The sequence below is a fragment of the Petaurus breviceps genome, unplaced genomic scaffold (assembly GCF_028583685.1).
Source record: "Petaurus breviceps papuanus isolate PSGF00001 unplaced genomic scaffold, PetGlider_PUasm1.0 90847, whole genome shotgun sequence".
Classification (NCBI taxonomy): Eukaryota; Metazoa; Chordata; class Mammalia; order Diprotodontia; family Petauridae; genus Petaurus; species Petaurus breviceps.
In genome coordinates this window covers 25,245,693-25,259,749 of record NW_027187360.1, presented here as the reverse complement: position 1 = coordinate 25,259,749, position 14,057 = coordinate 25,245,693, and the positions used below count along the sequence as shown (strand labels likewise).

Genomic DNA, 14,057 nt, shown 5'->3' with positions numbered 1-14,057 from the left:
GTCTCCCTGACTCCAAATCCAGTACTCTATCCACTGCACCACTTACTGGTCTTAGAACTTAAAAAAGACATCAGATATAGCAATTAAGAGACCAACAGTAACTTTGGAGAGAATAATCTCAGATAAGTGATGGGGTCTGAAACCAGACCAAACAGGGTTTAGAAGAAAGTGAGAGGATGAAGTGGAAACAGCAAGCATAGAAGGCTTTTTCAGGATGTTCAGCTGAGAAAAGGAGGAGAAATACATAGATGATATATGGCAGATGAGGGAATGGTAGGGTCTAGTGAAGGTTTTTTTTTCCTTTTTTTTTTTTTTTAAAAGCAATCGGGGTTAAGTAACTTGCTCAAGGTTACACGGCCAGTTATTTCTGGGTGTGGTGCTAAGTATCTGAGCCCGGATTCAATCCCCCAGGTCATCCCGACACTGGGGCCAGTGCTCTTACTCGCTGAGCCACTTGGCCACCCCTTAGTGAAGGTTTTTTAAGGATGGGTATTTTTGAGGCAGCAGCAAAGCAACCAGTTAATAGGGAGAAACTGAAAATATAGGGGAATGGAGGTAGAAGGGTGAAGGAAGATGACTAAGGATAAAAGGTACCAGAGAAGACAGGGAGGAATAGGATCCAGTACATCAGAGGGGGTGGGTGGGGATGGGGCAGGGTGCACTAATTAGGAAAAAGGTTTTTTCTTCTTTGTCAGAGACTGAGAAAGGAGGATAGTAGAGAGATGGTATGCTATTAAGGGGCTTTGAGATGTAAAGAAGAGAAAGCTATCAAATGGTCACTGTATCAAACAGTCTCAATTTTCTCAGTAAAGTAAGAGGCAATATTCTCAACAGAGAGAGAGTGGGGAGGTTTGGGAGGTTCCCTACCAAAGGAGGGAAGAAGGTCTGGAATAGCTTCTGCAGAGAGAGAAGTAATTCATTAGTGAGAAATAAAGCAACTGCCTTATTGCAGTGAGGGTCCAGCTGAGGTTAGATAACATAAATTTATAATGAATCCATTCAGCAGTTGTGAAACTTCTCCAACTGTATTCAGTGGCTCATACTGAATAGGAGCAGAAATGAAAGTTAGGCATAATCCAGGGTTAAGGTTTGGCAAGAAAAAAGTAGCACTAGGTTATGGGGTCAGGAATTCAATAACCAAGGACAAGAGAGAGATGAAATGGCTAACTACTGGGTTGAGGTCAAAGAGAGAAGAAAGTAAGGTCAGAGCAGACTGGGAAAGTACTGAGAGGTAGAGGAACTTAGAGGTAAAGCAAAGAGATAAGTAGAATGATAGGAGACTAAAGTTATAGAAATGACCAGTGTTGAAGCTAAATGACAGGTTCTAAAAGGCATAAACTGCCCTTGTCACAAAAAAGCTAACACAATTATGTACCAAGGAAAGAGTCATGCATAAGAGAGGCAAAAGAAATATTACTTATGAAGTATAATGTAGACAAAATGATGCAGGAGTGACTAAACTTGGAGTCTACAGAAACCAGTCTAAAAGCCACTTTTCAAGTTTCTAATCACCTTCCTGGAGAGTATGAATTATCACTAATCCTCAATAAGTATGGCATCAATTATGGAAAAAAATGTTAGAATAGCAACTGAAATGAGAGGGATTCTTACTGCAGATTGGTTCCTTCATGAGTAAGATAACTAGACTATGTACCTTTGACCAGCCTAGAAAGCAGCAATGTCACACCTACCACAAAACTTCTAGTACTCAGGCAGAGATATCAGGATGAAACAGGACACAATACCAGACAAACTAGACAACTCACTGTTCGTAAATCCTAAACTTTCTGCTCCCACCTTCACACAAGCTTGTCTCCTATACTTAGAATTGACTATCCACCCCCAACTCCCAATTCAAATCTGTCCACTGTAGTCTCTTTCTTCAAGGTCCAAATCTGGCAGCACATTCTGCATAAAACATTCCCTGATGGTTTCAATTATAAGTGATCCTTCCCTCTTTGAAACATTCAAGCTACTCTATGTGAACTCTCCTCTACACTAGTCCATACTGTAATCTGTATCATAGATGTATGTGCCTCTTTCTCCCTACTGGGTTGTAAATTTTATGAGTGAAGACATCATCTTTTATGTTGGTATAGCCAGTCTCATCTGGGGCCTTGCACAGAGGAGACACTTAATGAATATCAGATAAATTGAAAAGAATGCAGAGAAAGAATATATAATCATTTCCATGCAGAAAAAATAATAGTGAAAAATTAAGTTTCTCAACCATTGCCTGGTATGTTTTTGTTCAATGGGTAAACAGAATCAGTCCTTGCTAATATGGAGAGTAGTACAAAGAACTATCCTACCATTCATCACAGAAAAGGCTTTAGATTTTATGCTTTCTGATACAAGTTGCTGAGAAAAGGGTATATTGATAAGGTTTGTGTGAAAGACAAAGTCGTTTAGAGAAACAACCTACAATAGCATAAACATCCCCATCATGTTAGTCACATTTAAACAGATTGCTATCAAGTAAGTAAAAACAAGAAGAATAGCTAAACAGTGAGGATTGGCTCTAAGTTCAGAGGGTCAAAATATGGCTCTAAACAATTAGAGAAGAAAATGCAAATTTGGTGAAGTCTTTATGGCCACTATTACTTGCTCTCTTACTTCAGTGAATAGACAATTACTACTCATGTGATACTGAGCTACTTGTGATTCAATTACAAAATTGCTTCTAAATAAGATGTCTTCTTATTCTCTATGAATAATCAAGCTATTAAATATTGTTATTTGTTCATTCAAAAACATTTACTAAGCATCTCCATTCAACAGATAAGGAAAATGCAAAGATAAATAAGACTTGAATCCTCTCAAGGAAACTTACAAGAGAAGATAACCTATGTATACAGATATATTTTGTGTATGTTATCAAATGCCAAGGTCTCTTACTATAAAACAGGACTGTAATTAATCTTTCCTCAGCTACAGCCATTATAGCCATGCCAACGTCCAAGACCCACAAAGTGAATTTACCCCATGAATTCGTAGCAATGTAGATTTAAGTTTGCTTCAGAAATAATGAAGAAAAGGGGTGAAAACTGCTCAGATATTGTGTGACTAGTCTGTCTAGCTTCCTGCAAGGATCTGTTCAAGTGTGACCTCCCAGCCAAGGTCTTATTTGATCACCTCTAATTGTTAGTAGTCCTTCTGTTTGATATATGCTTTGCACTTAGTTATTCATATTCATATTGTTTTCCTTAGAATTTAAGATGGCTGGACTAGCCAGAGGGCTGGGACTGTTTCATTTTGTTTCATGTTTGTTCATTGTGCTAATACCTAGCAAATAGTGAGTATTTAATAAGTAAAATTGATTGAAGTGAATTGCCACACACACAGAATTATATATATCTATACCAGACTCACACTATCTGCATCCTCCATCCAGGTATGTTTTCTATCTTCTTCCTCAATCCCAATTCCAATAACTGCACGCATAACAGCCTGGCAGGTGGCCACACTCCCAGCTTTATCACACTCTTCAGCATCCTAAATAGAGACATAATATTAAGTGTAAATATTGCAGAGTCTAACTTTGAGCAAGGTGCTCCCTCGAGGTCAAAGATTCTGCTAAGGATAACAGAAATTTTTCCAATATACAAGTCTCCACAGTATGGCACATTTTCCAGAATTATCCATCTCTTAATCACATATGCCATTTTTCATTTCCACTGGCAAACTGTAACCAGTCTCAAAAACATACAATGCAAATTCTTCAAAATCTGTACTCAAAAAGTCTGAGTGGTGGGGCGGCTAGGTGGCGCAGTGAATAAAGCACTGGCCCAGGAGTCAGGAGGACCTGGGTTTGGATCCAGCCTCAGATACTTAACACAAAAACTAACCGAGTGACCTTGGGCAAGTCACTTAACCCTAATTGCCCTCCAAAAAGCAAAAAAAAAAGTTTGATCAAATGAAAAGCTAGATATTACAGCATATGGCAAATATATAATTATATCTGGTCTATTTATACCTATGCAGCTGTGCTTCATTGCTGCTAAAAGTATACAAATGCTAATTATTCATCTCATGTAAGATTCCTCTCATCTAAATGTGATGGTTGTTTTCCCCCAATATTGCTATTTCCAATATTTATTATAGTTTTTAAAACAGTTAAAAATATTTTATTTTATATTGTAGTCATTTAAGACAAGGTAGATATGGGTGATTACCTGGATCCATTGCTCTCTGTTTATTTCTACACCATTTGCTCTGAGTGATGTGATGGCTCTGTCAATGATTTTCTCCACCATCTGAGTATTTCCATTGGCTTCCTCTAGTTTCGCTGCAGTAATCCAGATGTGCCGATCTGTGGGAATGTTCTCACGTGCTTTGTTTAAGACCTTTCGGGCATTCTCATAGGTCTCCAGCCTTGCCAAAGCAAGCCAAAGCTGTATAGTAAGACACCCCAGACAGTGAGACAGATTACTATGCCAAAGGAGACAGTGTTAAAGGCAGCAGTGTCAACCTAGATGGTGAATAAATCTGAATGTGTGCCACCAAAAAGAATCTAGGGAATGCTACTATCACTTAAGCAAATTTATCTTTAAATACAAGTGGTTATATATAAAAACTCAAACAACCTCTTGATTTTAAAAATGAATTGGTTGATTTTTCTTGTAGCAACAATTCTCATTAAACAAAACCTTCTCCTAAATTGACTACTAACTTATTCAGGAGTTTTTCAGTAAGCATTTTAAAAACTCAAATAGAATTCCAGGCCAATTTTTCCAATAACTAGACTAAATCAAGTCAATGATTCTATGATGTTATTATTAAATCCATTCCTAAAAAAAAAAAAAAGTCAGGGTCTCTACATCTCACCAAGGCTGAAAATGCAATGCCTACTCATGGACCTGATCCCACTCTAGACTGGCTCAAGAGCTTAAACCTGCCCCATTTCTGACATAGGCTGGTTTACCCTTCCTTAGACAATCTGGTTCCTCCCCTTTTCCACTCCTCCCCAACACTACCCATTTTCTCCTGGTCTAACCATACTGATGCTAAACTTAGTGCAGACACTCCATCAGCAATAATCCAGTATAATTCAAAATGATCAAGCTAAGAGATATGCCAGCCTCAGCCTCTGCAAGATTAAGAATCACTGCATTAAATAATGAAAAGGGAAAAAAGCTTTAAAAACCTAGAGACTTGATGGCTTTTAGAACACGGATGACTCTGTGCTAGACCAAGCAGACATATACTATTATTTCTATCTTGCCACTTTTCTCCTTCCAACTACTAGCCCTAGAGGGATGAACAAAATACTGAACATAAACTAAAGTACAATTTAAAGGTAATGCCCACTTGGGTCAGAAAATATTAAGTGACCATTTTTGCTCATCAGGTAAGCAAAAAACTCCACACTGGCACACTACCCAGGTACCATGAGTACAATAAACCTAATAAAAGTTCAGTGCAGAACTTATTTCCAAGATTCCAAACTTCTAACCTATATCTGATGCACAGTTCAAACCTGAAGTAGTTACCCAAAAATAACTTCAATGACTTACCTCCACACTAGTGGGGCAGCATTCTACAGCTCGACTTAGCATTATTCTAGCATCTTCTGGCTCTTCCAGCTCCACAGCTGCCTTCCACAAGCGAACTGAATTTGGAACATGTTCAAGAGCTAGGAGAAATAAAATGAGAAACTGAATCATGGAAAAAGGGGCACAGAAAGGAGATCTATGTGAATTATGAATGCTATTGCCAATATGATAAAGCAGCACCACACACTCTAGCACCACAGTCAAACAACAAGGTTATACATTTATCCATTTAAAATATCAGAAACCAGCCATCCCCAAAGGAAGAGAAGAGGTCCTCTTCCTTTTGGGGTTTGTTTTGGTGGGGAATTTTTTTTAAGTGAAACCAAATGATATACTACCAAAAAAAAAAATCAGAAATTCTATACCTGCCAAAGCTGCATGGACATATATAAGCTATGTATTAACCCATTCTTATTCAAATAGTTTCAACTGAAATTACTTTGGAGAACAAAGAAACATTCACCACCTGAATTTGCTGAAGACCTCACAGGCATTCTCATCAGTTTTCAACCTTGCTCAAATCAATCAAGGCTATATAGAGTCAATTTTAATACGTATTTTAAATAGCAAAGCAAGAGACCATTTGGCATAAATCTAACACCACTGCCTGTTCACTACTGAATACGCTGTTTACATACTTCCTATAGCAAAGCATATCATTCCACTGAACATATTTGTTCTGAACAAGGTGTGTGACAGATTTTTTTATAATGAAACTGAGCACCACTGCTCAATGCCTCTATCTCAGAACTATCTACTTAAGGAATATCTAAGGAACTTATGACCCCACTAAACAATGAAGTAACTTAATGGTAGACTCAAAGCTAGGAATGAGTTTAGAGACCATCTAGCCACAATTCTTCATTTTATAGAAGAGGGGGGAAAAAAAGAGGCCCAGAGAAAGGAAGTAATGTTCCCAAAGCAATACAGCTAGTAAATTTAGTTTAAAATAATCCTAGTCAGGAGACTAGAACCCAAATACAGCCTAACAATTCAATAAGCACTTATCAAGTGTATAATGTTAAAGCTCTGCATCTTCCCTATTAAATTAGAGGCAACATAGCTTAGGGGATAAAGTGATGGCCTTAGAGTCAGGAAGACCTGGGTTCAAATCCCACCTCAAGCACTAGCTATATGACTCTAGGCAAATCATTTATCCTCTCAACCTCAGTTTCCTCATATGCAAAATGGTAATGAATATAATAATGCCTGCCTCATAGGATAGGACCGAATAATATATGCAAAGCACTCTGCAAACCTTAAAATATTACGTAAATATAAGCTATTACTAATATTAATATATCCATACCTGTAATCTAAGACTCAAAATAATATAGCAACCAAGATTAAGGTAGTGAGGCTAAACGTAATACCACAATGGTCTGGGAAATATGATTCAGGTAAGGCTCAGGCCTCAAGGATAAAGTTTTTTGTATCCACCTTTGTGCCTTTCCTAATTCTATGCACATGACACAAAACATGCATTTACTGAAAGAACTCTAAGACAGTTCAGGTATTGGCCTCTAGTCACCTTGGACAACAAAGAGCCTGTTCCAGAAGAGACCGTAAACCATCACAGACTCTGAGCCTTGGAGGCATCCTTCACTCTTTTCCCTTACCTCCACATATCCAATCGGCCAAATCTTTTTAATTCTACTTCCACAACATCTCTCACATCTGTCTTCTCCTCTCTCCTCTCAGAGCAACAGACCTAGATCAGGTCCACATCACCTCCCACTGAAATTACTGCAACAGGTTTCTAACTGGTCTCCCCCTCTCAAGTCTCTCCCCTTTCCAATCCACCCTCCATGAAATGGCCAAATTTAAATTCCTTAAAATACAGCTCACATCATCTCAGTTCCCACAAAAATACTCAACAGTTCCCTACTGTCTCTGCGATAAAATACAAAAACTTATGCTTGGCATTTAAATCTCTCCATGATCTGACTCCCACCTACCTTTCCAATTCTATTTTGTAGTATTCCCTTTTACTAACTTTCCATTTCAAAGTGGCCTCCCAGTTGTTATCCTATACACAATATTCCACTTTCCACCCTGGCGTCATTGCAGAAGTGGTCCTTCAAGCCTAGAATGTACTTCCTCCTCACCTCCATTTAGTATATGTAACCTAGCTTTCTTCAAATCAAGGCTCAGATGCTACCTCATACATAAAGCCTTCCCTGATCCTACCCATTATTTGTACTCTCTCCCTCTTGAAAAGTTCATTGCACGAGAGTTGATAAGATTAAAGGTATAGAATAAGACACATTTTCATATAACATGTTATTATGTTTTGCTTTACTTATCCTTATTTGTTACAGGAAAGGATGTCTATTTAGGGTTGGGGCAATGGATAGATAGCAATAGTGATACCAAAAAAGAACAAAAGCATCAATGAAACATTTAAAAACCCAAAGAAATTCAGAAAGGGACATAGACAAGCAGGACGGTTTTATTACCTTGTAAAAACTTAAAATATATCTCTAAAATAACATAAGTCCACAATTTCTCTTTTCAATTCTTCATCACATATTTTAAAATGTTCATGGTCGTTAAGTTCTTCTTAAAAAAGAAAATCTTTTATGTACATGTTTCATCAACCCAGAAGAATATAAACTCCTTAAAGACAGGGAATATTTCATTTTTATCACTGTCTCAAAGTACTTAGAACAGTATCATGCATGTGGAAGGTGCTTAAATGTTGCTGAACTGAATCAGAATCACAAAGAAGTCATGTCATATATAAAACAGATATATAAATCTTGACTGAAAGTTTAACATTTGCATGCATCTACAGATTCTTATAAATAGTAACCACTACTTCAATTCTCTAAGTCAGATCCCCAAAACGCAATTTTATTTTAAACATTCACAGACAGCTTAATGGATAAAAACCTAACTTTCTCAAAAGCAATTTATCATTGAGTCACCCCCCCACCCCCCCAAAAAAAAGTCAGACAAATGCTGGTTTCAGAAACACTAAAAAGAAAAAAAAAAGGTATGTGTTAGGCTAATACTAACATTGAGATCCAAGCAGCTGAAATCTAAGTGTCATTTAAGTAACTCAATATTCTTTCAATTTCACCAAGGGGTTTTCAGCTTAATGTTGTCCAAGCATTCTCTCTTCTTTAGAGAAAACATGCTGTCAACAGACTTGCTTTTGTTGCGCTGTTCAGAGCATCCCAAGCTAACAAACAACTATTCAAGACATGCCTTCTGATGACCTTGAAATATAATTATGCTAACAATGCCCCAAAGAGAGTCTGCCACCCTGCATATGTAAAACCAATCAAAAACGTATTCAGGAAATTTGCTGCTTTAGTTCTCCAGTGAATAGTAAAGTATCCACACATACATTAATTGCCCTTCATCACATTCAATGCAGCAGGAGAATCAGTAGAGCTTTTCTAAATGAATAATGCTAATTGCTAATAGCATGATGTGTTATTCATCAGTAAACTGTTTTCCTGGTTGCAAAGATAAGCAGTCCATTTCTATAACCCAAGACAGATGCTAGTCTTCTGCTTGTGGCCTCACTATAAAGAGATGCTGGCTCAGAATCCTCCAATGAATAAGTGAGATTACAGTAATGAAACCAGACTTCAGCTAAGGAAGACACACAAAACAAGCACAATGCCAATAAGAACTTAGGAGACCAGAGATCACACGAGATACAGATTTCTTCTGGCAATGAGAATAGGTCATAAAATTATCAGAAATCACAACAAGGTGATTTTAAATAACCACAACTGAACACCCCTGGACGTCAGTTTTTCATTGCACTTTGGCATGAAATAGATATGTGAAGCTGAGAGCCAGGTGGTGAAAAATAAGAAATATATAAAAACTTTTACAAAACTCTAGTACTACAATAGCACTTATCAAGGAAGACTTTGCTCAAATTCTCTTGACATAATGAAGATACTAATGGAGGTTACAGATTATCTATGACCAACTACCCTTCTTTTTCATTTATATATTTCTTTGATGACATCCTTTAAACTACTTCTCCATCATAATTGCCAATTTGTAATATAATGAAACTTGGTCACACCTGACACATACTTCTTTCATGGCCCTCTGGGTGACACTCTACTTCAATTCTTCAGAAATCACAGTATTCTATGACACATAGTCATATAACAATATCAGGAGCATACTGATATTAAAAAAGATGGGCTTTCCTTTTACTGGAGCACAGTTAAACAAACCATGGTACATGAATGGAGTAGTGGAGAGGATACTGGACTTGTCTGGAAAAGCCTACAAATCCCACCTCAGATACTTACCATGTTACCCTGGGCAAATCACTTAACCTCTTTGCATCTCAGTTTCCTAATCAGTAACATGAGTAGGTTGGACTAAATAAACACTAAGTTCCCTTCAAGTTCTAAAGATATAATCCTATGTATTACTATATGTATACTATAGGAATATTACTATACAATAAGAAACAATATGAAGGATTCAGAGAAGCATGGGAAGATTTATATGAGCTGACATAATAGTAAGCAGAACCAAAACCCAAGCACAATGATAATAATGTAAATGAAAAAGAACATCAAAACAATCAAAAATAAATGGTGTGAAGATATAATGACCATGCTCGGCCCCAAAGAAAGGATAAGAGAATCAGGAGATTGGGACAGATTAAAGATTAGAGAGAGAAGATAACAGAAGAGAAATCTACCTTGCCTTTGCTACACGGTCCACAGCATTCCAAGCTAACAAACAAATTCAAGATATGCTTTCTAATTACCTTGAAAAGTAATTATTATAAACAATGCCTCAAAGATACTGCCACCTTATACATGTAAAATTTTTAAGATGCATTCAGGAAATTTACTGCTCTAATTCTCCAGTAAATAGCAGGGTAACCATGGAGACATTACATGCCCTTCACCAAATTCAGTGTGAAAATGAATGGGAGAGAGTCAGAACAGAGGAGGGAAAACATTCCAGTCCTAGGAGACAGCTAGAGAAAATTCCAGGAACCAAGATAAATAATGTTTTGTTTGTGGAACAGCCAGGAGGCCAATGTCACTGAATCAAAGAACACATTTTGAAGACTTCTTCAAAAAGGCATCTAACACTTAGTGCCACTACTTCCTCTCCTCTCATTCTCTTCTAAACAGTCTATCTTCTGACCTCACCATTAAACTGAAACCACTTTCTCCAAAGTTACCAATGATCTCTCAATTGCCAAATCTCCTGAGACTTTTCTCAATCCTCATCCTTTCTAACCTCTCTGGAGTAATCTTGTATACTTCTGATATGAGCATGTGAGATATCTTGTTGCAGGAAAGACCTTAAGACAAATTTTGCTCTACTGAATCAAATGCTTTTCTATGGTCAACAAGCAATAAGCATAGTGATTTTGTATTGTATTCCCCACCTCTTTGGTCAATCTTATGATAGTAAGGTGTGGTCTACTATGGAACATTTCTGTGTGTAAGTCAGCCTGTTCCCTTCTAATATCCTCATCGATTAATGCTCTCAATGTCTAGGCAAACAAGATAATTTTTGTAAAATTTTTATTCAGCTGGGAAAACGGGAATGGGGTCAGTAGTTACTGTTCTCTCAATAGTTTTTTATGATATTGACAATCTCTGATATTTTTTCTGTCTTTGGCTATCAAGTTCTTCAAAGAATTTCTCTACTTCATTGTTCTCTAAAGCAGCTATTGCACATAAACTGAAAATAATATCTCTGCAAATACTTATAATAATCATTATTAAACAGAAGATAACCAAATATCTCATGATACTTGTCTTTGGATACCCAATAAAATAAACTGTCAATTCCTCTGTTTCTCCAAAGAAGATCCTGTCTATCCCCTTTCCATTGAGCTGAAACATCCTTTTGTCTTGTGACATCACATCAAGATATGATTCAATTATTCCTATTGATATGTGCTCACTGATTAGCCACTAAAATCTCATATTCAAAGTAGCAATACCTTCTGCCCCCTAGTCATATACTTTGACACCTGTTACTAGAGAAGGAGAAGGGGTTAGTTAGTACAAGATTAAGGGGTATTTTGTATTTTTCTTTGTTTGTTTCACAGATTGCCAAGGCCAAATAATTCCTTGTTAAATGGAAAACCTAACAGTGATGAGCTATTTACTGAGTAAGGACTAAAATAATCAGAAAGAAGAAAAATGCCAAGATCCAAATAATACAATTACCTTTAAAGACTCCAAAGTTTACTCTTTAAAAGACAGTAACTGTCGCTGAACAAGAGACTAACTGTTCAAAGAAGGTCTCACCTTTCCTAAGAACACGCTTCTTTGCTCGGATGTCTGTTTCTAGCTCTGCTGCTCTGATATAAATCCGGACAGACTGTGGGAGGTGACGAACAGCCTGGGCAACCACGGCCTTGGCCGTATCACCAGGCTGTAAACGGGCTGCTTCCAGCCATACATCTTCACTCTGTGGAACAGAAAACAGGAGTAAATAATCTGCAGTAGCTGAAAACAGTAAGAATGTCCAAGCAGCTCTCAATAGTAATGACTGTTAAAACAGGAAAGTTCTGAATTCTTAAGACCACAGTCTTCTAAGAGAAATTCAACTGTATAAATTTTGTCGTTTATGCACAAAAGATCTTTGCTAGTATTTTGAAATATGGCTAATCATCGTTACCTTTTTGTGTTACAGTAATGAAGGTACCCTCTATTAATCGTCTCCAAATAAGGGCAAGGGTCCCCTAAGGGGCCATGGCTTAACCCCCAGGGTATGTGAACAACCAATCATGGGTTGAGAAGACATGTCAAATTCTACCCTTGATGCAATAGTTTGTCTCCAACACACACACCTCCCCCTAATTCAGTGCAAGTTTGCAACCTCTCCCACTTTTGAGCCAGGTGTTAAATCTTAAGGGCAGTTAAAGTCTAAACTAACTGCAACCTAGTGCAACTGCACACATGCCACGGGGAAAATTCCACCCCTATTACTGCCCCCAGATCATCCTGTGGCTATACTGGGGGCCCCCAGAGGATGAGTTCAGTACTTTGGAATTATGTCTGGTAAGAGGTTGGCCTTCTCCCTTTTCATTCTGGAATAGAAAGTGAGTCATATTGTTTTTTTGTTTTGGGGTTGGGTTTTTTTGCTTTTTTGGAGGGCAATTGGGGTTAAGTAACTTGCCCAAGGTCACACAGCTAGTAAGTGTTAAGTGTCTGAGGCCAGATTTGAACTCAAGTCCTCCTGACTTTAGGGCTGGTGCTCTACTCACTGCACCACCTAGCCGCCCCATATGAGTCATATTGTTGAACAAGCATAGATAGATCTGAGTCATAGCCCTCTTTACATTAGCTTTACCTCCAATCTAATCCTCTTCTAAACTTCCCCAGCAAGGGCAGTACCATTCTTCCAAACACCCAGGTTTTTACAACCTTATTGTCATCTGCCACTTCACTCTCACTACACATCCATGTATCCAATCAATCAGATGCCAATCTTGCTGGTTCTACCTCCATCTTTACCATATTCCTTTTTCTCCACTCACAAAGACATCATCCTAGTTGACCTCTTACATAGACTCCTGTGATAGTCTTTTATTTGGTCTCCCTGCCACAAATCTCTACCCACACCAATCCATCCTCCACACAGCTGCCAATGATTTTCCTAAAGCAATGGTTTACCCTCCTGTAACATTCCCCACCCACCCCCTCCCCCCAACCCAGCCAGCTTCCCAGCACCATTTGATGTGTTTTCTTTCCCCATTAAAATGTAAGCTCCTTCAGGACAGGGACTGTCTTACTTGCTTACTTACTTGTATCCCCAGCACTTAGCACAATGCCTGGCATATAGTAGTCCCTTAAATGCTTACCTATCTGTATCTCATCCTTAAACTTCTATTTGTGTATAAATTTTACAATGTACATAGTTACTTGTATATTAGCATATGTATGTAATTTATAAATCTATAGACACATACGGATGGGCAATGCAAACAAAAAACTTTAAAAATCATTGGTCTATATAATGCTCTGAATTTGATCTTCACTGAATCCACTGAATAAGAAGATGCCATCATAATGGGATATTATTGCTTAAAAAAAAATCACAATGAAGGTTTTCGGCATTCTATTTCTGCCTCTCAATCCTTTCCAGAAAATGTGCAGGCAACATTTTCTTAAGATGCTAGACTACTGCATATAATTATTTTTACATAAGGCAATAGAGGAGAGTTAAAGCAGTGAGGTTACTTTTTTCCTAGTTACTAGTGCTAAATTATTTTTAAGTTCCCTAGATCCCACAGTAAATCTTTTACTATCTACTAAGATGAAAAGGAAATAAAAGCCACAATGGAGATTCAATCTTCAGTCCAGACAGAAAAACCTTTTCTGCTCTCACCTATGTGAGATGAATTTTAATATCTAAAGGTCATTGTCCTAATTTGTATATCACTCTCTCCTTAGATGCTGGAACTTATGATAATATAGATTCTTACAATCACAAATTCCACTGAAGACAAGTCATTACATTCAACAAATTTACAAT

At 37.6% G+C, this 14,057-nt stretch overlaps 1 protein-coding gene across 1 annotated transcript in view; it reads right to left on the bottom strand.

The window, feature by feature from the left end:
• PRPF6 (pre-mRNA processing factor 6) overlaps positions 1–14,057 on the bottom strand; it is a 324,132-nt gene that overhangs the window by 36,619 nt on the left and 273,456 nt on the right. The window contains exons 10-13 of the mRNA XM_069072658.1: positions 11,825–11,987; positions 5,517–5,635; positions 4,176–4,394; positions 3,373–3,495 (exon numbers count right to left, since the gene is read on the bottom strand). Of these exons, the coding sequence (XP_068928759.1) occupies positions 3,373–3,495; positions 4,176–4,394; positions 5,517–5,635; positions 11,825–11,987 (624 nt within the window). The remainder of the gene's footprint in view (positions 1–3,372; positions 3,496–4,175; positions 4,395–5,516; positions 5,636–11,824; positions 11,988–14,057) is intronic.